The sequence below is a fragment of the Delphinapterus leucas genome, chromosome 2, assembly GCF_059928025.1.
Source record: "Delphinapterus leucas isolate spDelLeu-1000000601 "Yukka" chromosome 2, BTC_Dleu_Yukka2, whole genome shotgun sequence".
NCBI lineage: Eukaryota > Metazoa > Chordata > Mammalia > Artiodactyla > Monodontidae > Delphinapterus > Delphinapterus leucas.
The window spans coordinates 64,187,776-64,211,179 of NC_143130.1; the positions used below are offsets into that span (position 1 = coordinate 64,187,776).

A 23,404-nucleotide genomic window follows, 5' to 3' on the forward strand; every position below is an offset into this window, starting at 1 on the left:
AGAGCTTATGTTGTGGGGGAAGAGTGCTCTAATCTATGGTGGAGAGAGACCACTCCTGAGCAAGGGGGCTGTATGCCTAGATTTGAAAGATAAGCAGGGGTTAACTAGGGGTTGAGGAGGGCATGGGCTAGGAGCATACCAGGAAGAGGGAAAGGCCAGTACAAAGGCCCTGAGGCAGGGAGGAACAAGGGAAGTTTGAGGAACTGAAAAGCAGGGCTAGAATGCACAGCGGTGTGGGATGTGGTGGTGGGGTAGGCACAAGAAGGAATGGGAAGGATTGATAGGTGGAGCACAGATCTTGCAAGTCCTAGAGGCCAAACGAGGAATTTGGGCCTTCATGGAAAATAACTGAAGGATTTTAAACAGAAAGTTCCGTAGTAATTTTGCCCCCTTTGAATGGATCTCTAGTTACAACATGAACAACAATAGACCAATTAGCAGCCCTGCACTTGTCCAGGGTAAGGGATGACAGTGGCTGGATTCAGAGGCCGCAGAAATATACAAAGATATGAATAAATAACATGGGTTTGCAGAGGGTGAATCAGCCATCTCCCCCATGCTTGATGGCTCTACTGCTGAACTCCCTCATTCACTTAATAAATGCTTGATGCCCAGGTTAATCCCAGCTCAGGCCCTAAACCTGTCTGGGCTCAGGGATCCTCATCCCTAAAACGATAAAACTTGACATCCGGGGACAAGGCCTAAGAGAGGCAGGGCTCAGCTAGTGTGGGGGACAGCTGCACGGTCGGTTCTTCCGAAAAGAACCTCTCTGCTCGGCCCCTACCACCAGAACCGTTTCCTAGCTTGGCAAAGTCCTCTCGAGTCAGGAATTCCATTCCCCGCTCCCGTCGTTGGCTCGAACTTCTGTCCCCTGCCTGAACCAGTGCGCGCTTCCCAAACTTGCCCTCCAAGAAAGCAAAGGGGTTAAGTTTCCAACCCCACTTAGGTAGTTCCCAATACCATGTTGGAACCTATCTGACCGAGAGGCAGTTGGGAACGGCTCCAGCCCCTCCTCAGTCTCCCAAATCCCTCGGGGGCTCCCCAACCCCTGAAGCACAGGCACAGCGAAAAAGCCGACGGAACCGAAACGCCCTCCCGCAGCTCCACAGGGGGCTGAGCAGGAGGGCGGAGCGGACTTCTGTGATGTCACATGACCACGCCCCTCTGAGAGGACGCTGCGCCTGCGCTAGAACGGCTGCCTCGCTCCCGGAAGTGGAGGGTCTACACGCAGAGCGCCGCTGGGTCTGGGTGCCCGGAGGCAGAAGCGCTCTCGGAGCTTCCCCGTCGGTCCCCGACCGCCATGTCGTCTTTCGACACCAACCCCTTCGCGGACCCAGTGGACGTAAACCCCTTCCAGGTAGAGCCCTCATCTTACAGCGCTGTCTAGTGCCGAAGGCCGCCGCCCGGGCCTCTTCGCCAGAGCCGGGAGACGTGGCGTAGGAGGGACGGGCCGTCTGCCCAATGGGAGAGCGGGCTTTGAGGGATGGCCTATCGTAGCGTCTGGGGGGCGGGACTAGCAGCAGGTGGCCTAGCGGAGGGGGCGGGGTGCTGTACTCTGGGAAGAGGTGGGACTGTCTAGGTCCCGGGACGTAGCCCCTCTAACTGGACACTGCTGGGGAAGGGGACTGGCGCAGACACGATCAGGGAGACCCCCAGCTTCAGGGAGAGAAGCGACTTCACCTGAGGGGGATGTGTGGCTACCACGTCCCGCAGTCTTGGAGAGACACCAGCCTTGAGTCACTTTAGGAGAGGGGGTGACAGCAACATAATGAGGAGGTGGAACCCTCTAGTGGGATGGAGAAATGTGAGAAAATCCCAGGAACACCACCCCCCGCAACATACACACAGCCAACTAGTCTATAAGGTATAGGAGAGCCCCTGAGATTTGTCAGGAAAGGAAGGCTGGTAACCCAAGCTGAAATACGGCCTTGATAACAATTTTACACCTTGGCCATGGATCTAGTTTGGACTGGGTTTTGGCTAGATGTGAGAGCCCAGGTTAGGGAGGGAGGAGAGGGTCTTGAAGTGCAATGAATGTTGGTCTGATGGCCCTCTGTATGGTGGCAGGGTAGTTGAGATGCACTGACCTATGAGCTGGCCTCACCTTTTGAACAATCGACCGAGGAAGAAAGAGACTTCCTATTTAAAGCCAGAACTCTTCCGCCTTTGAGCTAAGAGCACAAGGCTGTTCTTTTCCATGATGAAAGATTGGGACTCCTGTTAGCTCCACAGTTCCTATGCCTCTTGTTTCATGTCTGCTCAAAACCAGTTCTAGGGAAGCTTGCTTGTGCTGACTGGTGATTTATGAGCCCTGAGCTTTCTGCTTTGTCAGGATGTCACCAGGCACATGAACTCATCCTGCTTGTACTTTATTTTGGTCACTGGCAACTTTAAGTTTCCTGCAGGTGTAGGGGAAGTTCTTGGAGGGGTCCTTCCTGCAACTCACAGCATGAGCTTTCCCACCTTGAATCCCTTCAGGAGTTAGAACAAACAAAGGAGACTAGAATGAATGTCTGAGAGTAAAAACTTTAAGTCTCTTTCCTGGTCTCAAGGTGACTTAGCCACTGGGAGCCCTCAAGGCAAATTTTGATAGCTTTGTAACCTCAGGGAATTCCTAACATTCCTCATGTAGCTTAATGCTTCTTGACAGAACTATTTGGAGGACTTTATCTCTTATGTAATGCAGTCATCTCTATTTCAGTAAAGAAAGAACATTTGCATTTTTTTTCTTCTGCCAGTGTCTTCAGGTAACTGTTTTGCTTTAGTTATAAAACTGCTGTATGTTACTGGAGTTTGAGTTTTAGTAAGGATCTAGTAGCCTTTTGGTATGTGTGCTGTGTAATGATGTGCCTTTTTCTTTCTTCCTTTTTTTTAATCCTGTCAGAATCAGAAGTAAAATGTCTGCTGCCATCTGACAGAGGCAGTCAGCTGTCCAAAGATGCAGAGAGCTTGTCTTCAGTGCTAGCAGTGGGACAAATAGTTGGCCTAAATTCTGCTCTGTATAAATAGCAGCTTGAAAGTCTTAAACCATATCTCCAACCCCAGAAATGATTGTGCAAACTGTGGTAGAAGTAACTTCTGCATTCAAGCAAGACAGTCTGTCCATCAGGCAGCCCCAGGATATGGCAGGACAGGAAGCAGCTGTGGTCCTGTAAAGAGCAACATCTGGAGGGGAAGCCTGTGTGGGAAGAAGAGAGCTGGCTGGCTGCGATTCTGCTCCTCCTGCCCTGGGCTGGGTTTTCCCTCTTGGCGCACAGCTGTGTGGGGAGAAGGAGATTTGGGTGTGAGGCCCCAGATCTCCTTCTCCTGGAAAGCTGCCCTCCCTCTCCTTGTGATGGTAGTGTCTGCTTCCCTGACTGCCAGAGCTGGGACATTGGGAGGGTGTAGCCCTTGGGTGACTGGGTGTGAACCCAGCTTCATTTACCTAGGGTGTTGGCACAGAGCTCAGGAGAGAGCAGGTGGAGAGGAGATAGGCTCAGAAACTGTCACACCTAGCCAGCCCTCAGAGCAGAGCCTTTTTGTTTTCCTCCATGGTGGTTTATAAAAATGTACTTAGTGTTTGGAGTCCATGGTTGACTTTTAGAGCTGGGACATCCTCAGAAATCTCTTCTAACCCTTTAGTTTAGAGATGAGGAAACCAAGAACCCAGGGAGGATGGGACATACCAGAGTCACCAGCTAATTTGAAGCAGGAAGGGACTCAGATCCAGGTCTCATTCTCAGGACAGTGCTGTTTTAAAAGTTTTAAACTGCCTTGGTGTTACTTAGCCCAACAAATTAATATTAGGTAAGCTTTTTTGTTGTTGTTCAGTGGGTGGGGCTGGAATAATATGGATTGTATTGTGCTTTTTTAAGATGGTACTTTAATGCAGCATGTGTTCTGAGTAATACCAGTCCTGAAAGGTGCTCACGGTTCTGTGGCCCAATACGTTTAGGAATCATTTTTCTTGAAACTTGACCAGGCTTTTTAGTTTGTTAAAGGCTCCAAGAAATCCTACAATAAAGATATTTGCTCAACTTTGTTTGACCCAGCCTTTCTCAGAGTTATTCAGCCACGGAATCCTTTTTCTGCTAACTCTTGTAATATCCCCTGAAGCTCCTGGTGCGCCTTTAAGCTGACTTCCTTATAAATGTTCTTTAGGTATACCCTACTCTCATCCCCACCCTAAACTGTGGGCATGGGTTTTTATGATCCCCTCCTTGTGTATAGTTACAGTGGGATTATTAGAACACTTCCTGCACAGTAACACTGTGAGTGGAAAATTGTCACAAGAGTGCAGAAGAGGTTTTACCAAACTCCTAGGAGGAAACAGGAAACTGCAAGCCAAGTGTGGCTGATTTCCCAACCTTCACTGGCACTCCCTAATCCCTCTGTGAATTATGGCACATCTGCTTTGTACCATCTGGGTATGCAGGTCCTTCTTTTCAGCATGTCTGTTGCCAAAATTTTCTCAGAAAGTCTTGGGTGATGAAGAGGTTGAGGGCTACAGGTAGGCATTGTACTCCCCGTTTTCTTTTTCAGCAGTCCACTAACAAGCAGCTCACCCAGGCAAATGCCTGGGCTGCTTTCCTACTTGGCGTATCTGCCAGGTTACCCCAGGCAGTCGGCATTGATCTCAAGGAGGGGGAGTGGACTAGCTGGTGGTGCTGAACAGAGAAAGCCTTTCAGCGTTCATGAGTTGCCAAATCACACCATATCACTTTCACACGTTGCCTCCTTGCAGTTAAAAGATAATCTCAGTGGTGTGGCTGCTTCCAAGGATTTAAAACATTTCTCTCCTGTGGGAGGAGAAAGTGGTGGCAGAAACGTGATTTGGGTGTGAACAGAGTTACATGAAGTTCCCTGCACAGACACTGAGGGCTTTGTCACTTCCCAGAGAGGGTGGGCTCCAGCTTGACTGTACCTTTGGGAATTCTCAAAACCACCAGTTGGACCTGGTAGAACTTTCCTGTGGAACAGGAGCATTGTCTTGAGAAATTTGAAAATGGCAAGGTTCATATAGTTTAACTGTCCCCAGACAGCTGCCCAGATGGGGGCGGGGGGGTGAGGGAGGTGTCCCCGACTTTATGGTTGGCGCCTGGAGCCAGGCTGGGTGTTCGAAAGCACTTGGCCAGAGACACAGCTGAACTTTGACCCTACACTATTAAGTTTTCTTTGGAGCCACTTGGTGTAGGATGGTCCTGGGTTCAGAGAAATGGTAATATTTAACCAGGACAAACAAGGGGTACCTGCTGCTTCTTCAAGAAAAGAGTGCCGTACATATTAATTAGCAAGGTGTGACCCGTCCAGCGGTGCTCCTTTGAGATGCTGACATGTTTTTGCACATCACTGAGCCACTGCTGCTCCAAGATCCTGTGCAGGTGACCAAGATAAATGGGCACATGGCCTGTCAGAGCTTGTAATCTGGCAGGAGAGCTAAGAAATGCTCGCTGATCATGACAGCATGCCGTGGTGCGTAAAGGGCAGTCAAAACTTGCCAAAAGGATCTGTGAGGGATCTCAGGAGGAATGAGGCAGAGTCCCGTGGTAGGAAGGGCTTGAGCTGAGAGCAGAAAGCCTGGCATATGGCAAGAGAGGGTATCTCAGGTGAAGGAGCGCCAAGAACTTCAAGTCGCTTCCACACACTGTCACCCCCGCAGTCCCAGGCGCCTCCTCACTCTTGGATCCTGTGGTCCCTCTGGGAGCCATGGGCCCACGATGTGCCTGCTGCTTGTGATGCACAAGCTCATTTGGCCAGTCTCTCTTGAAATTCTCTCTGTCCTTGGCCTCTTTACATTGGTAACTCTCACCTCCTTCCGCCTGTTTTCTCTTCCTGTCTCATACCTTTAAGGGTGTCCTGGAGTTCTGTCCTTGACTTTGTTCTCACTGTGTACCTTTCCAAGTAAGTCTTTCCACTTTTATGGCTTCAGAATAGCATCTGCATACCAGCGGTCCCAGATCTAGAACTCTAGCCCTCACCATTCTCCTGAGCTTCAAACCAGTACTTCCAACTGTCACCTGGACATTTCTACCCATTCCACCCAGATGCATTTTTAAAAATTAATTAATTTAATTTATTTTTTGGCTGTGTTGGGTCTTTGTTTTTGTGTGCTGGCTTTCTCTAGTTGCGGTGAGCAGGGACTACTCTTCATTGCAGTGCGTGGGCTTCTCGTTGCGGTGGCTTCAGTATTTGTGGCACGTGGGCTCAGTAGTTGTGACGCATGGGCTTAGTTGCTCCGCAGCATGTGGGATCTTCCCGGACCAGGGCTCAAACCCGTGTCCCCTGCATTGGCAGGTGGATTCTTAACCACTGTGCCACCAGGGAAGTCCCGAGATACATTTTATACATCTCTCCAGTGTGAGTCAGTACCTTCTCAGATCCTCTCCCCACTCCCACACACCTGCTCCTGAAAATCCTGTTCCTCTTCCCCCATGACCGCCTTGTTCAGTGGCCCCTCCCCTCCCCTCCCCTCCCCTCCCCTCCCCTCCCCTCCCCTCCCCTCCCCTCCCCTCCCCTCCCCTCCCCCCTCCCCTCCCCTCCCCTCCCCTCCCCTCCCCTCCCCTCCCCTCCCCTCCCCTCCCCTCCCCTCCCCTCCCCTCCCCTCCCCTCCCCTCCCCTCCCCTCCCCTCCCCTCCCCTCCCCCTCCCCTCCCCTCCCCTCCCCCTCCCCTCCCTCCCCTCCCCTCCCCTCCCCTCCCCCTCCCCCTCCCCTCCCCTCCCCCTCCCCCTCCCCTCCCCTCCCCTCCCCTCCCCCCCCCCCTCCCCTCCCCTCCCCTCCCCTCCCCCCTCCCCTCCCCCCTCCCCTCCCCCCCCTCCCCCCTCCCCTCCCCCCCTCCCCCCCTCCCCCCTCCCCTCCCCCCTCCCCCCCTCCCCCCCTCCCCCCTCCCCCCTCCCCCCTCCCCCCTCCCCTCCCCCCCCCCTCCCCCCTCCCCCCCTCCCCTCCCCCCTCCCCCTCCCCCCTCCCCCCTCCCCCCTCCCCCCTCCCCTCCCCCCTCCCCCCTCCCCCCTCCCCTCCCCCCCTCCCCCTCCCCCTCCCCTCCCCCCTCCCCCCTCCCCTCCCCTCCCCCTCCCCCTCCCCCCTCCCCCCTCCCTCCCTCCCCTCCCCCCTCCCTCCCTCCCCTCCCCTCCCCCTCCCTCCCCTCCCCTCCCCCTCCCCCCTCCCCCTCCCCTCCCCTCCCCCTCCCCTCCCCCTCCCTCCCTCCCCTCCCCTCCCCCTCCCTCCCCTCCCACTCCCCCTCCCCTCCCCCTCCCCTCCCCTCCCCCTCCCACTCCCCCCTCCCCTCCCCCTCCCCCCTCCCCCTCCCCTCCCCCCTCCCCCCTCCCCCCTCCCCCCTCCCCTCCTCTCCCCGTCTTGTCTTGTCCTGCAGTAACTCCATACCCGGGGAGTGGCCGAGCCTGTACCACCTACCTGAGAAGGGTCTCTGGAACCCGTACCCTCTTCTCTATCTCCAGAGTCATCCCTTAGTTCAGGCCTTATTATCACCCACGTGGATTCTTGTGTCCCAGCCAGTCTTCCCACCATCCTCCTTCCCTACACATCACACTCTCCTCACTGCTGGCAGAGGTGATCACTGCTCACAATCTCTAGTTGTCCACGTTGCCCACAGGGTGAAGTCTGAACTCCTGCAGTACGGCCTGACCTATTCTGCAGGCTGGGTCCCTGGTGCTCCTCTCTGTATATATGCACTTCGCCCCACTGCCTCCAGAACCTTCTCCCTGAACACACGCAAGCTCTTTTTAAAGATGCTGTGTCTTTGCAAATGCTGTTCTTCTCTTCCTCTTTAGTGCTTGCTAAATTTCTTTCCTCTTTCAAGATCCAGTTCAGATGCCACCTCAGTGAAGCCTTCCCTGAGTCTCCAGACAGCTTCCTCACTCCCTCCTCTGCGAGCCTATTGCACTTGCCCGCACCTTGTTCAGCACTGATAACGTGCTGTCACTTCTTGCCCTGGCTTCTGTTGTGTTCTCTGTGCTATTTGCTTCTTGGGGGCAGGAACCAAGGCTTTTTCTTTGTGCCCTTGCCCTGTGCTGGTGTGGAATGGTTTGTGTAGGGAGTAAACAGACCGAGGTGGAAGGAGATGGCGGGGGCTCCGTTTGATTGAGGACAGGCTGTGCCGAGAGGAGAGCTGGTGCCAGGTCAGGGAGGGCCTCAATGCCAGGCCGAGGACTTAGACTCACTTTTTTGGGTGCTTCTGTACATCACTGCTGTGGCAGGGAGGGAGCCCCCAAGGTGCATGTTGCTTATTCGGTGGGTTCTCAGGCTCTCTTTTTAAAAATAAGTGTGTACGTGGTGTATGTGTGTGTTTAACATAAACATAACATAATCACATTATAGAAAATTGGTAAAACAAAGTAAATCATCCATATTTCTACCAGTCTTTTACAACCATTGTTATTTTGATGTACTTTCTATATGAGTACTTCCGACAGAATTGTCATTTGATATTCATATAACCAAGCCTTTTCTCTATTGCTGCCCTGTGTTCATAGCTGTGATTTTTAGTGTCTTTTTAGGCCATTGAGGGGATGTGCACCAAAATGTACTTGTGCTCGCTGTCACTGGATATTTAAGTCATTCCCTGCTTTTTTTCCCCTGTTGTAAATACTGGTGCAATGAATACATTTGCAGATACAGATTTTTACATATTTTCCTCATGTTTCCTTTGGATGGCTTCTCAGGCTCTGGCTCAGAGAGTACCAAGGTTAACTGTGGCTCTTTGTACGCCTGGGACCCAGCCAGCCGATCTGGCGATGACTGCCCCTTCTTGTTCTATGACACACAGCCTTGTCGCTAAAGCAAATAGGACTTCACAGAGGTTGCAAAGTATTGGTGACTCTCTGCCTCCCAGAGAAAGTGGCCGAGTTTCTTTTAGTCCATGAGGTATTTATTTAATGTATTTATTTGGAGCCTGTAATAAATCTCACATTGGGAGCCTGGGTGGAGTGTAGGGTGGGAAAGCAAGGAAGAGTCACAGTAAACTCGAGCACAGCCAGGACCTGGGAGATGCATGGAAAGGGGTTGCCAAACTAGTGAAAGCAAGTGTGTTTTTCAAGGCCCTTCCCCGGCAGAGTTGCAGCCTAGCTGTGCTGCGTCTTTTTCTCAGTCCCTCACACCCCAGCTCCACGGAGTGTTCCTTTGCCCCGCAGCTGTGGTGGCCTGAGCTTTCTGACTGGGCCTTTGCTCCCCTTCCTCCCCTCCTCTTGGAACTGTGCCTTTCTCCAAGCCCGCCTGGGCCTCCTCTCCCCTCCCCTCCTCTCCCCTCCTGTTTTTACTCCCGTGCTGTGTGCACGTGTCTCAGCTACCAGATTTTGGCCTCCAGAAGGGCAATAGCTGCATCCTTTTCCTCTTGGTGTGTCCCTCACACTGTTTGTGACTGCTTGCTGAGTGAAAAGAACTGAGGTCAGGAGCGTTCTGTTTGTTATAAATTCAGTAAAGGGCATTAACCAGTTTGAGTCCTTTGGGCACTGAGGGAGTGTCAGGTTACTTCTTTGTAGTTGAAACTTAGCTCTCACCATGCTTTTAAATAACTACTTGACCCATTTGTGAGCCAGCTGTTGCTGGGTGAGTGGGAAGGAAGGTTGCTGCTGTTGACTTCTTACTTGTGACTTGGAGTAAAATCTGAGGGTCCTCATTCAGGCCAGTCACTGTGGTCCTTACTTGCAAGATTCTCTGCCTGTGTCCTACCAGGGGTGTTCGCCAGGAAAGACTGCTCTGAAGTCTGGGAATAAAGAGCCGAGCAGAAGCAGTCGTCCCAGTCACTCACGGTGCCCTTGTCAGCATCCCTCGACCCCTCAACCCCACGTTGACTGAACACCTTCCGTTGGTCAGCCCCCAAGCCAGGCTTTGGGGACGCACTGCCCACTCAGGTTTACCACTCGTGTCTTTGGAGACAGACAGACTTGGATTCAAAATTGGGCTCAGAGACTTCCCTGGTGGCGCAGTAGTTAAGAATCCGCCTGCCAATGCAGGGGACATGGGTTCGAGCCCTGGTCTGGGAAGATCCCACATGCCGCGGAGCAACTAAGCCTGTGTGCCACAACTACTGAGCCTGCGCTCTAGAGCCCTTGAGTCACAACTACTGAATCGCGCACCCTAGAGCCCGTGCTCCACAACAAGAGAAGCCACTGCAATGAGAAGCCTGTGCGCCACAACAAAGAGTAGCCCCCGCTCGCCGCAACTAGAGAAAGCCCCAACGTGACCATAACTAACTAACTAACTAACAAAAACAAAATCTGGCTCAGTCACTACAGTCCCTGAGGTCTTGGATGAGCTACTTCCCCTCTCTGAGCTGGGAACTTCCCCTCACAACAGGATGGTTGTGAGGTTGAATGAGGAGGTGCGTTGTAGCTTTTCTCAGCCAGTGCTGCTCAGCTGAGCTGTGGAACACAGAAGCTGAGTGGAGCTAGTGTTTTCTCCATTCTCCCAAGGATGGAACATAACCAGGACTGTTCTAGATGTGCAGGAGAGAAGTCAAGTCACTGCAGACAGTGGATGCCTTGGGGCAGTGGGGCTTAATTCTGTCGAGGAACCAGGTTGAAAAAGAACCTGGTAGAAGCTTCTTTTCTGGTGGCTTGACACAGTGGCCAGTTCTGGGATGACTAGAATTCCACAGTAGCATCGCTGTGTGATGAGCCTGGCACATGGTAGACACTCAGTAAATGTCTGCTCCCTTGTCTGTCCCTCTTCTTCCCTCCCTCTCTCACCAGGCCTCAGCCTCTCTTGAAGCCATATACATCTTTCAGAAAGAGCCTAGGTCTCCTCAGGTGGAAAGTACCCGTGTCTCCCAGAGTGTTCCAGGCTCCTTTTCCCAGGCAAGGTGCCTCTGGGCCCCAGGGCTGCTGCTGTGATGCAAGTGGCCCTCCCCTTCTGTGTGCCCTAGCATTTGGGCAGTAGCTCCTGGAGAAAGCAGAGGAGGGCCTGCAGCATCTAGCACTTATTCTCAGACATTACCTGAGCTTCTGCTTGCATCAGGCTCTCTTCACCAAGCACTGGGGAGCCAGAAATATGAACTAGATCCAGAAACACCTGGTTACAGAGTTTATAGCCTGCTAGAGGAGACAGGATTTGTTTGTGGTGAGCCTGGTGAGGGTCCAGGGCCGATTTTTTTAAGATTTTAGAGAAAGGAGGAGGGGTCACTATGGATAGGGTAGTCAGTCCCCCTGCCTCCCAGAATCCTCTTCTGGCTGACCTTGGTAAAGGAAATGACGTCTCTTCATGGCTCTGGAGGCTGCCTATTAAACATGCGTACCACAGCCAGGCATGTGCGCTGGCTCCTGAAACTGCTGCCGGAGCTGCCCTGCTGTCCTTGTCCTGTAGTGACAGACTCAAGTTCCTTGGACAGTGGATCTAATTTCAGTGACTGCAGCTCACTTTCTCTGCTGTGGCTTGATGTCTGTAGAGTCTGAAAGGGGAACAGATACTGAGCCCCAGATCTTTCATGCAGGAAGGCAGCTCAGTAATTCTGGGATAAATCTGCTAGATGTTCAGCCAACAACCTCAAGGCCAGTTCGCCAACTTCAGGTGGCCTCTCAAGCCTCACCTTGTCACTTTGTCCAAGTTGCAGGAGCCACCAGGCAGGGATGGTGTCCAGCAGAAAGGGCACAGCCACACTGCCTCTTTGCAGAGGAGACTGGGTGAGGTGCAGAGGACAAGGACCATCCAGAGACGGGAAGTGAGTTGGGGCTGGGCTAGGCCCTGGGACCCTGCAGACACAGGCTCACCTTCTAGGAGCTGACGGCCTTGGTAGGAAGTTAGTGTGTGTGAAAAAGGTATGTTCGGTGCTGACCCATGGCTCTATAAATGTTCAGAATAGCAAGCCAGCTCCCATTTTGAGACCTAGGACAAGTACTGCACTGTGGCGAATATCCGTTTCCACATCTAAAAATTGAGGGGTGGTTCTCTGAGGGTCTGTCTGTTGTTAACGTGTTTAAGAATCCAATCTATGGAGGCTTCCTGCTGGAGGGGAAGCTGGGCATGAAGGACAGGAGCATCCGGACCAGTAGTGAGGGACTAGGGGTGAGGTGTACAGACAGGGGAGCCTAGGTGAGGCCTTATAATGGGGACCTTGGCAGAGTCTGGTGGCAGCTGTTTCCCTCAGAGGCATCTCTGTCCAGCTGGACCTGAGCCCCATGCTATTGTATGGGGAAGGGGAGGGAGTGTACAGGAGCTCTGTTGGGTGAGGGGCAGGATGAAGACAGCCCAGCCTCAGGCCAGCACGGAAGCTGCTCTGGTGGAGAGGGTGGCGGAGATCCCTGCGTGAGGCCCTCAGCATGAAGGGTTGGCCTCGGCAGAGATCAGATGGGAAAGGGAAGATTGAAAACTCGGGAAAAGGCTGTGTTCTGAGGACATTTTTGCATTTTCTGAAAAGAATCTGGAAAAAAAAAACCCAAAACAATTTCTTGGCTTTTCATCTGAGTCCTTCATATCTGTATTCCTAGCAAGTGTGCATGATTTAATAAAATTAGCACTGGCAGCCAGCAGCATGTTTTTGTTCCAGAATCTTAAACTGTCCTTTAAAAAATAAGAGGAATAAATGTTTTCTGTAAAATAATAAATAAAACAGTACAAAGAGGTTAGAAAGTGAAAAGTACATATCCATCCACACCACCTCATTTACCCGCCTCCCCCACCTGCTTCCCCTCCAAAAAAAAAAAACCAAACCCTCCCTGGAGGTAAATACTATAAACCATTTTAAATTTCTTTGTTTTTTTTTTTTTTTTGGCTGTGCTGCGTGGCTTGTGGGATCTTAGTTCCCCGATCTTAGTTCACTGGCTTGAACCCGGGCCCCAGCAGTGAAAGCGCCAAGTCCCAACCACTGGAGTGCCAGGGAATTCCCTAACCGTTTTGAATTTCTAAAGGGCACTAATAGGAACTTGTGTGGTGTGTATTCCCATGCCTCAGAGTGTAGACCTTGCTCTGGGTCTCTTCCGGGAAGTCATCTGGGCTGAACCGCTCCTTTTCCAGAAAGGGAAAAGCGATTGCAGCTGTGGTGTGGCAGAGGCTGGGCATAGGAGCCTTCGGGAGAGGCTTTCCAGGGCACTAGGAAGGGCCATCAGCAGCCTTACTTCAGCCAGGTGTCCCTGGGAGGGGCCAAGAGATGGTGATCTCCCTCTGCCTCACCAAGGTTCTCCCTTTTCCCTAGCGTCTAATGGCTCTTTTTCACTTTCTCAGGATCCCTCTGTGACCCAGCTGACCAATGCGCCACAAGGAGGCCTGGCTGAATTCAACCCCTTCTCCGAGGTTGGTGAGCATGCCCTCTTTCTGAGTCCCTGGGTCCTCTGGGTGGTGCTGGCGTCTCTGGGGTAAGGAGACTTGGCAGAGACAGAGACAGAATAGCTGCAATCCTCAAAGGGACAATCCTAATGTGAACTCAGGGGGGTGGGGTAAGGATGAGGAACTCATCCATTCTCCCCCTGGGGTCCGTGATCTGGGCCCCTCCCAGAACAGGGCCAGGCGATGCTGGGGAGCTCTGGATCCAGCAGGGGTCTGGGTTAGGCATCACATCGCCCAGAGCCTGAGGCTCGTTGGCCAAGAAGCTGCAGAAGGAGGCCCAGGGAAGGCCCAGAGGGAGTGCCCCTCACAGGCAGGGGCATATCACTCACCCTGCTATGGGTTTGTCCCCACATGGCCAACTAGTGGAGGCCCACTCACCTCCCTCCTCTGATCTGCCCCGTGCAGACAAATGCAGCGACAACGGTTCCTGTCACACAGCACCCTGGGCCCTCGCAGCCAGCAGTTCTCCAGCCCTCAGTGGAGCCAACACAGCCAACCCCCCAGGTACTGTTGACAGGATCCCTGTGACTCCTCCTTTCCAGAAAGGGGCACACCCAGACCAGTAGCTGAGCCCTGAGATTGAGGGGTGGGCAGAGGGCTTTCATCCCTGGCTTCCCTTTCAGGGCCCTTTGGATCATCTCTTGGAAGTTGGTCACTTGCAGATGGAGAGTCTGCTCTGCCAACCTATATCGTCTCCCAATATCCTCTCCCCCACCCTACTTCCACCACCCAAAATAAGCTCTACTCACCAGGCCAGGGTCCTTGGTGTCAGAGAGAGCATTTGATCCTGTTGTGCCGTTCCACACCCTCCTTGGGCCTTCGGTTTGTTCTCTCTTACACAGGGCCCAGAATCTCTCTTCTCTCCCTCCCTCCCTCTCTCTCTCTCCTCCTCCTTCTTTTTTTTTTTTTAACCTCATTTATTCCTGCCCACCTTCCTGTTTTCCTTTGTCCCTTCACCAAATACTGTGAATCTTTCTGCTTTGTGCCCGACACTCCCCTCCATGCCTCACTGCCCTACCCCACGCTCCTCACTGCCCCCGGTGAGTATGGCCCACAGTGGAGTTGTATGTTGCAGCTCCTTCTTAGACAGGCCAGCAAGTTCCTGCCTACCAGATTCCTGGCAGTGAGCGAGCTCTCAGAGAGGCAGATGCTACTAGGAGGAGATAGTATTCTCAGAGACAGCTACATGTGAAACCTTCCGAAGGTAGGCAAAGTATAGATAAGCAAGAGTGAGGGCAAGGCCCCTGGAGCCTGCCCAAGCTGGGCTGTGGACTCTAGCGGGCCCCAGGCTGCCCCTACCGTCTGACTGGACTTGCTCTGAACGTTCTGCCCTGCCTGGGCCCCTGAGCCCCACCCATGGCCCTAGAACCCTGTGGAGGTGAGGCAAGGCTTAGGGGCAGGGGTGACTTTGCTGTTCGGCTGGGTGGTGGGCCGTAGGGACCTGGTCCTACTCAGCTGAAGTTGCAGACTTGGGAGAGGAGGCTAAGCCCCTCCCCGTGGTTTCGGGTGGTCAATTCTTCCGCCCCCACTGCCTGAAGTTTACCTCCTGAAGGTAGCCTTAGCTCTTTGGAGAACGCCTTTTGGAGAGAGAGCGCACGCGCGTAGCTACGTATGTGCAGGTATGCCTGCCTTGTCATCCTGTGAGATGACCTGTTTGATACCTGCTCCCTAAAGAGGACTGTAGACTTCAGGAGGAACCAGGTCCCAACAGGGGGAGCAGGGCCCTGGGCTGGAACACCAGACCCAAGCCCAGCCGTGTTCAGCCTCACGTGTAGTATCCTAGCTGCCTCACTCAGAGGCCCAGCTCTGCCTGGAGAGGGAGAAAGCTTGGACTCTTCATGCCATGAAAGCCAGGCGAGGCAGGGCCAAACCTAAAGGGCTGTCCTGGGTTATACTGGGTAACAGTTCAGGTGGACCTCTGGGCAGCTCCTGGGGGTGGGGTGGGGGGTGGTGCTTAAACATAGATCCCCGAGGCTCTGGGTACCCAAGGCTGCGCTCGAGTATCTCCCTTCCCCTCGCACTGCTGGCAGGTTTGCACTGTTTCACACACACACACACACACACACACACACACACACACACACACACACTTACTTCAAGTGAGGTTGGGTCTCTGGGTTTCTGGCTGTAGGTTAGTTTCTTGTGAGGTCTTTTTCCCTTTGCTGTTACTCCAGAAATCACTTTAACTGAACTTTGCCTGGACTCCAATATGGGAAATAACCCTAACCCTAACTCAAGCTCAGGGATGAAGGGGAGAGAAGAGCCCTGGTAATGGCTAAGGGGCCAGAGGTGGTATAGAGGTGGTAGGGGGCAGGTCACCTTGGCCTCTCTACGGTGGTCTCAGGTACCCAAGACACCCTGGGGCTAGGACTCTGGGCTCTCCCTGCATGGGGGCAAGGCCCCTCTGACTTCTACTCATGCTGACACTGTCTCACTGTCTCTTGTGTCTGGCCACCCGCCACCTCCTCTGTTCCCTCCAGGCTGTGGCCTCTGCAGCCCAGGCAAGCCTGCTCCGGCAGCAGGAAGAACTGGACAGGAAAGCAGCTGAGCTGGAACGCAAGGAGCGGGAGCTGCAGAGCACTGTAACCAACTTACACAGTAAGAGAGGCCACCGTGCTTGGCTTAGGGAGTTCCCCAAGCCCTCTTGTTCTGGGGCAGCCTCGGAGCTTTGCTGAACTCCTGTTCATCTTAGAATGGCATTGGCCTTGGGGAATATCAAGTAAGGTGGAGGTTAGGAGACTTGCCATGTAGTCCTAATGGATATAGATTATTTCTACACTCCTTCCCAGCTCTAGAATTCTTAGATAGAGTGGGGGCACTGGTCCCAGGACTCCTTACTCTTGATGAGGACCCTTTGCGCTTATGGTCTGGTTGTTAATGAAAATAATCACTTAGGCTGTTGAGCTCTGTGTTTCCCAGTACATTTGGGGTCCATTATCTTGGAGTGAGCTCATGGGTATTTGTGTCCCATCACCCTTTTCCCATCCCACTCCGTATCCATAGACCCCGAGCCCCGCCTGCTGGCGCCGCTCTGGGAGCCCTGGTTTGACCCATGAATGAGGCCAGTGTGTGCATTCCGCCAAGCTGCTGCTGAGGCTGGGCTCACATCCTCACCTCTTTCCACACAGTGAGAGAGAACAACTGGCCGCCCCTGCCCGTGTGGTGCCCTGTCAAGCCCTGCTTCTATCAGGATTTCTCCACAGAGATCCCTGCCGACTACCAGCGGATATGCAAGATGCTCTACTATCTCTGGATGTGTGAGTCCTGCTCCTGCCCCTTTGAGCTCCAGGGTGAAATGGGCTGTGACTCAAGAGCCCTATCTCTGCTCTGGCGGCTCCTCCCTGGCGGGCTCCAGCCTTTCTGAGTGCTGGGCTGGGGGGTGCCTTCTGCCCACATAATTGGCCTTCTACAGTCTGCTGCCTGTCCTAGGAACCTCCCCTCAAGGGCCACTCCAGACCATGGATCGGGTAGAGTGGGACTAGCTGGAGGCTTCTGAGTTCCTGCAGAGCTCACTGCACTAAAGGACCCTCCTTAGGTGAAGGCCTCCCCTCCCCACAGTCCCCTCAGCTCCTAGGAGTGAGGATAAAAGACTTCCTGTAGCTGCATTGTGGGCTGTGCAGGACCAGGGGAAAGAGTTGCTGAGAGAAAGACTTCATTCCCCAAGGGTCAGCCCTTGGGTCTGCATCTGCCCCTCCACTGCCATTCCTCATACACCTACGCTGTTCCATCGTCTCTTAGGAACTTGGTTTGGTCCCTGGTTTTAAGGTCGCAGAAAACCAGGATTTGGGAACTAACCCTGCCGATGTACAGACTGAGGTCCTCTAGTATTTCTGCAGATGCCCTCATAGCCTGGACTTCTTTTCATTTGCAGGGGGTGGTTTGCCTTGTTGGGGAAGCCTTCAGTCACCTTGGTACAAGCCTCTCTATCTCTCCCCTCTCCTTTCCCAGTGCATTCAGTGACCCTGTTCTTGAACCTGCTTGCCTGCCTGGCCTGGTTCTTAGTCGACACCTCCAAGGGAGTAGACTTTGGCCTCTCGATCTTGTGGTTTGTGATCTTCACCCCCTGTGCCTTCCTTTGTTGGTACCGACCCATCTACAAGGCTTTTAGGTGAGTGGGGCTGGGGCAAGGGGTGAAGCTGGCATCCCCGGTCGCAGGCCAAGGGCCATAAGCCCTGGGGCCCCATCCCAGTCTTAGAGCAGAACGGATTGGTGGGGAAATTCACTTTCCCATTTCAACCCATAGTGAGAGCAGACAGGAAAGCTGTTTTCCTCAGTTGTACCTGAGGTCTGCTCTGGGCCCTGTCCTTGGACTAGACACAGGAGACCTAGAGAGGAAATCAGGAGCCTTACTTGCCTTCCCCCTGCTCCCAGTTTGTCTGGTTCGGTGGGATTTTAGTCACTGGGAAGAGGGTGTGCTTCTCTGATAGAAGTGGGACTTCTCTGATAGAGTCTGACAGAGTCGGATAAGCTCTCAATGGCTTACCCCTCCATGCTCATTTCTGCTCCTCCCCCACCTCCCCAATAACTCTTGAGCATCGCTGAGTGCCAGTATTTGACCGGTTGACCTAGAGTCGATTCTGTGGACATGAATGAATCCACCTCACAACCCCCTAGGGCTTTAGAATTGTGCCTCAGAGTTGATGCTTTCAGGACAGAGCCCAGCAGGCCCCTGGAAGAGGGGGCGGGGCAAGTGGCTGAACCCTCCCATGCACTCAGCAGGGTTGCACTCACTGAATATGCACTCACTGTATTCTTGCCCTCCAGGACACCGAGATGGAAGTACTCAAAACACCAGTTTTGTCTGATATTCCCTACTCCCCGAATACCTTTTCTTCTGCCCAGGACTACAGTTCTATTAAAAAAGATTTATCATCTTTATAACAGGCTTAGATTTTCTTCCCTGTTATAATGCAAATAAGTACTCCAGGAAATGGACTGTTAGGCTGTTTACATTGTCCTTGGAGTGAGCAACTTTATTAGTTCTTTGAGGAAGCAGTCAAGCACTGACCCCTTAAATTGGAAGGCAGTGGAAGGCAAGCCCTTTTTGATTATGGTGGTGAGTGCCTGTGTCCTTATGGACAGTGTGGCTGGCCCGCTGGAGCTCTTTCTACTAGCATCCTACCTCCTGGCTCCTAGCGAGGAAGGTGTCATAGCAAGTGAGGAAGGCTGAGGAATGAGCCCCAAACCCTCTTGTGACTTCTCGTTTCCCCCTCTCTCCACAGGTCTGACAACTCTTTCAGCTTCTTCGTGTTCTTCTTTGTATTTTTTTGTCAAATAGGGATCTACATCATCCAGTTGGTCGGCATCCCTAGCTTGGGGGACAGGTGAGAGCTGGGGTAGCACAGAGGGAGTTGTGCCCTGTTTCTCTGCTCCTAGAAAGCCCCCACAGATGACCCATCTTCCACCGTGGCAGGGAGAGGGGACGGTGGGTCAGCTGGGGTCTGCCTTCGTGCCCCTGTCCACTTCTTCACTGGTAACCTACACTCACTGTCTTGCCTTGCTCACCACTTTCTGGGGCATTGTGAGTGGACTTGGCCTGAATCCTTAGGCTGCCAGGGCTGTGTCCTGCCCGGGATGGCCTCCTCTTCCTTTTCTCCTGCCATGGCCTCCTAGAGGCTGGTGCTACTCTTATAGGCCCCAGACAAGCCCTGAGGTTTGGGCAGCTGCTGATGGGTGTCCTGGCCTTTGCAAACTGTGAGCTGTGACTTTTTGCAGAGGCCCTGTCATCTCAGGAGATGGAGCCCTTGCCCCTTGTGAATCGGCTCCTTCTGGCTGCGCTCCTTGAGCACAGCTGGCTTGAGTGTCCTGGCTACTGCAGTCTTCAGCTCAGAATTAGTCTCAAAAAGAAAAGCCAATGGCTGATGTTTTCCTTTGTGCTCCAGTGCACAGGGAACATTACAGAAAGGTCAGGCTGGCACTTGGCTGAAAGCCTGAGCCTGGAAGGGCTGTACTATTTTGGTCCCCTCCCTCCAGTGGAGCTGGCAAGTCCAGAGTGGTGGGGAGGGGTGACTCAGCTCGCACTCGGAGCAAGTGCACGCTGCCCTCCCCCCACCCCTCTTCCTTCTCACCTTGCTGTTTCTAATCTGGCCCCTTTTCTCTTTGACTGGTGACCCAGTTTCATTACTCATTACCCTAAGTGAGGTCCTGGTAAAAGGCTGTGATTAATAACTGCTGTTTATACCCCGGACTGGGAGCCAGAAGGCTTGAGTTCTGGTCCTGGCTCAGCCACTCACTGCCCTGCCTGGATGAGCTCTGCAGCCTCCAGCCTCCCAGTGCCTTTCTCATCTCACCTCAGAACCCCCCCGATTGGGTGGATATAATCCCCCCTCCCTTTTTTGTTATTGATTGTAAAATACACATAACATAAAATTTATCATTTTATTTACCACTTAAACCATTTTAAAATGTACAATTCAGTGGCATTTAGTACATTCACAGTGTTGTGCAAACATCACCACTGTCTAGTTCCAGAACATTTGCTTCACCCCATAAGGAAACTCCATGCCCATTAAGCAATCACTCCTCATTCCCTCGTTCCCTTGTTCCCTGAGCCCCTGGCAACCACTGAGCTGCTTTCTGTCTTTCTGGATTTGCCTATTCTGAACATCTCATATAAATGGAATCATACAACATGTGGCTTTTTGTGCCTGCCTTCTTTCACTTAGCATAATGATTTCAAGGTTCATGTTATTACTTCATTCCATTTTATGGCTAAATAATATTACATTGTTTTTGGAGATACTGCATTTTGTTTATCCACTCATCGCTTGATAAACATTTGGGTTTCCACCTTTTTGCTGCTGTGTATAGTGCTGCTGTGAACATTTGTGTACAGGTTTTTGAGTACCTGTTTTCAGTTCTTTTGGGTATGTATCCTGGGGTGGAATTGCTGGGTCATATGGTAATTCTGTGTGTAATTTATTGAGGAGCTGCCAAACTGTTTCCCACAGAGGCTGAACCATTTCACGTTCCCAATAGCAATGTATGAGAGTTCCGGTCCCTCCATATCCTCACCAGCATTTGTTATTTTCCTCTTTTTTTTCCTTTTTTCTATTATAGCCAGTCGAGAAGTGTAATTCATTGTGGTTTTGATTGCTGTTTCCTGAATGATTGTGATGTTGGCCATCTTTTATATGCTTGTTTGGCCATTTGTATATTTTCTTTGGAGAAATGTCTATTCATATCATTTGCTAATTTAGTAATTGGGTTGTCTATTGTTGAGTTCTTTATATATTCAGCATTGTAGCTGCTTATCAGATATAATTTTTTTTCCTTTCTGTGTGTTGTTTTTCACTCTTGATAGTATCCTTTGATGTACAAAGATTTTAAATTTTGATGAAATCCAGTAGTTTTAGTTATTATTAGGTTTGAGTTAATTCTTGTATGTGGTCAAAGTAGGGTCCCCCATCATTGTTTTACATGTGGATATCCAGTTGTCCCTGCACCATTTGTTGAAGAGGCCATTCTTTCCCCATTCAGTGGTCTTGGCACACCTGTCAAAAATCAGTTGACGATTAGGATTTCCCTGGCGGTCCAGTGGTTGGGACTCCACGCTTCCGGGGAACTAAGATCCCACATGCCACGTGGCCAAAAAAAAAAAAAAAAATCAGTTGACGATAATATATAGGTTTGTTTCTGGGCTCTCAATTCTATTCCATTGATCTATACATCTGTCCTGATGCCAGTACCATACTGTTTTGATAGCTATAGCTTTGTAGTAAGTTTTAAAATCAGAAAATGTGAGGACATCCCCTTTATAGATGAGGACACTGGGGCTCAGGAAGGAGACATGACTGGCTGGAGGCAGAGGGGCTGTCCCTGGGCCGCAGTGGGAGGAGCTGAGGTGAGAGGATAAATGTAGTGGGTTGGCCAGTGGTTCTCCTTCCCAGAGAGGGGACCCTCAGGAGTGAGTAGCCAGGCTTTCCATGTCCCCCCTAACCCCCAGAGCAGCAGGAAAAGGCTCTACCCAGGGCTATTCCTGACTGTGAAGGCAGCAGCCACATCCTCCCTTCCAGACCTCACATGGCCCAAAGATTCCCAATGGGCAGTGTGGGGCCTGATGGCCTTCACAGAGGCATGGCCTCTGCAGGGAGATGCCTGGGCGGTGTTCAGCACACAGTGGCCATTTGGAGAAGAGCCCCTCACGGGGAGCTCTGGGGCCCAATCACACTACATCCCCTACGGCCTCTTCCTCCCTTGCAGTGGTTGGATCGCAGCCCTGTCTATACTGAAGCAAGACTTGGCTGTGTCGATCATCATGATGGTGGTGGCTGGCTTCTTCACCCTCTGTGCCGTGCTCTCACTCTTCCTCCTGAAGCGGGTGAGTGGTGGGTGCTGGGCCAGCTGCAAACCCAAGGAAGCAGGCACCTCTCTCCTGCCTTCTCCATGGGGGTGTTCATCACTACAGCAGTTGGGCCTCCTGGGTCCTCAAAGGTCCAGCAGCTTCCTCCAAGGTTCTGGGTGGGAGGTCAGGCAGGCTGGGGTTTGTGGTGGCTCCCTTGGGAATATAACCTGGATGACTTGGTTCCTGGTGGCCCACAGGGCGGGGCTTTTCTCACCACAGCCTCTTTCCGCAGGTGCACTCCCTGTACCGCCGGACGGGGGCCAGCTTCCAGCAGGCCCAAGAGGAGTTTTCCCAGGGCATCTTCAGTAACAGGACCTTCCGCAGCGCCGCCTCATCTGCTGCCCGAGGAGCCTTCCAGGGGAATTAGTCCTCCTGACTCTCTTCCTCTGCCCTGGCCTTTTCTCTCACCTGCCTTCTGAGCTGCACTTTCCGTGGGTGCCTTAAGCAGTGGCTATGCCAGCACAGACCTGGGGAGGGTCTTGCCCGTGGCTCTTCCTCCTTCCTCAGCAACCAGCTCTCCCTTCCACCCGAGGAAAGTGGCGGGAGGGACAGGGACTGTTTTTTACACAAGAGGAAAAAAAACAGCTGTCTTTCCTTCTCTGGTGGTGGTTTGGTAGGATTTTTTGGTCTCTCTGGAAGCAACGGGACTGAAGTTCTCTTCTCCCTACACACATACACACACATGTACTCACACACATACAGACACACATGTAAACACTTGGGATCACTGGCAGCCCTGGGCCCACCCCAGCTGGAGTTTTATTTCTGCTGGAGTCCTGAGATTCCACTCTTTCCCCAACAGGCCTGGCCTGAATCTGGTGTCACAGACCCAGCCTGTGGCCCCCACAGTCCTGCCCTTCTTTCCTGCCCAGGCTGGGGTAGCCTCCTAAGGGCTCCCCTTTAGATGAGCTGCAGTCTGAACTCTGTTCCTCAGATCACTGGAGTGGTCTCCGGGCTTCCAGAGCCTCTAACCTGGTTGCCCCAGCCTCTTTTCCTGCCTCACGTTTCTCACAAACAGTTTCATAGCCCTTTAGGCCCCCTGCACCCTCCCAGTGTGCCCTCTGGGGCCCTTCCCTCTTTAGACTTACTGAACGTGCAATGGGGTTGGTAGGGATTTGCGGATGGAGAGGGATAGAGGACGCCGACCCAAAGTTGTCTTGGCCAGCCTTTGGCTGTCTTCTAGGAAGGTGGGTTTGACTGTTTGCTTGTGGTTTATTTGGTCCTGTTTTGATTTCTTCTCTTCCGGAGAGGTAGCTGCCCTTTCCCTTGGCCTCAGATTCTGCCCCCCCACCCCACCCCTGCCCCCCACCATCAGCAATATCTAGCTTGTATGACTCAGAGGGAGGGCAGGGGGAATCAGTTCAGAACTGCATCCTTCAGGCCACCTTTCTGAGGGTTCCAGACTAATCCTCTAGGGTTCTCCCATACTCCCAAGTAGAGTATAGGTCACCTTCCACTAGTCCTGGGGATTCCCAAGGAGGTGTGTCACTGTGATGGGTGCTTAGGAGTTCACGGTTAAAACCTGTACCCTGTCCTCCAGAGGCGGTAGGAGTCGGTGGGTGGACTGAGGGGACTTCTCAAAAAGCTGGCCAACCTGCTACCCAGAGACAGCCCTCAAGCTGCCAGCTTACACAGCCCCAGAGCCACTGAATGATAATGGCAGTGACCAAGGTTTTGTAAACTCCTTTCTGGTATTTTTTTCTCCGTGTATAAATGTATATGTTATGTCTCAATTTTGTCCTTAAATAAAAACAAGACATTTTCAGACAATACTGGTCCTCATGTCTGCTGGACTTGGGAGGATGGGAGTGG

The 23,404-nt window shown here is 52.5% G+C and overlaps 1 protein-coding gene across 4 annotated transcripts; it reads left to right on the forward strand.

Moving 5' to 3' along the window:
- The first annotated feature begins 1,169 nt into the window (after positions 1-1,169).
- On the forward strand, positions 1,170-23,362 carry SCAMP2 (secretory carrier membrane protein 2). Of its 4 annotated transcripts, none has more exons than XM_089907006.1 (9): positions 1,170-1,357; positions 13,147-13,219; positions 13,654-13,752; positions 15,729-15,846; positions 16,377-16,505; positions 17,197-17,356; positions 18,471-18,572; positions 21,451-21,568; positions 21,825-23,362. In XM_089907006.1, exons 2-9 carry the CDS (start codon positions 13,172-13,174, stop codon positions 21,957-21,959), a joined length of 909 nt encoding a protein of 302 aa, XP_089763132.1. In that variant the 5' UTR covers positions 1,170-1,357; positions 13,147-13,171; the 3' UTR covers positions 21,960-23,362. The 4 variants fall into 4 exon arrangements, with proteins under 4 accessions (XP_089763132.1, XP_022435743.1, XP_089763131.1 ...); XM_022580035.3 differs by having other exon boundaries at positions 1,173-1,357; positions 13,147-13,215; XM_089907005.1 differs by lacking the exon at positions 1,170-1,357 and adding an exon at positions 11,372-11,647 and having other exon boundaries at positions 13,147-13,215.
- Positions 23,363-23,404: the final 42 nt, after the last annotated feature.

Bases quoted from the DNA above. Each gene is read 5' to 3' on its own strand.
- SCAMP2 (XM_089907005.1), top strand. From the start codon at position 11,456: ATGTTCAGCCAACAACCTCAAGGCCAGTTCGCCAACTTCAGGTGGCCT. The intron at 11,648-13,146 runs GTGAGTTGGGGC...TCACTTTCTCAG, and splicing joins GGACCATCCAGAGACGGGAA to GATCCCTCTGTGACCCAGCT. The intron at 18,573-21,450 runs GTGAGAGCTGGG...CCTCCCTTGCAG, and splicing joins ATCCCTAGCTTGGGGGACAG to TGGTTGGATCGCAGCCCTGT.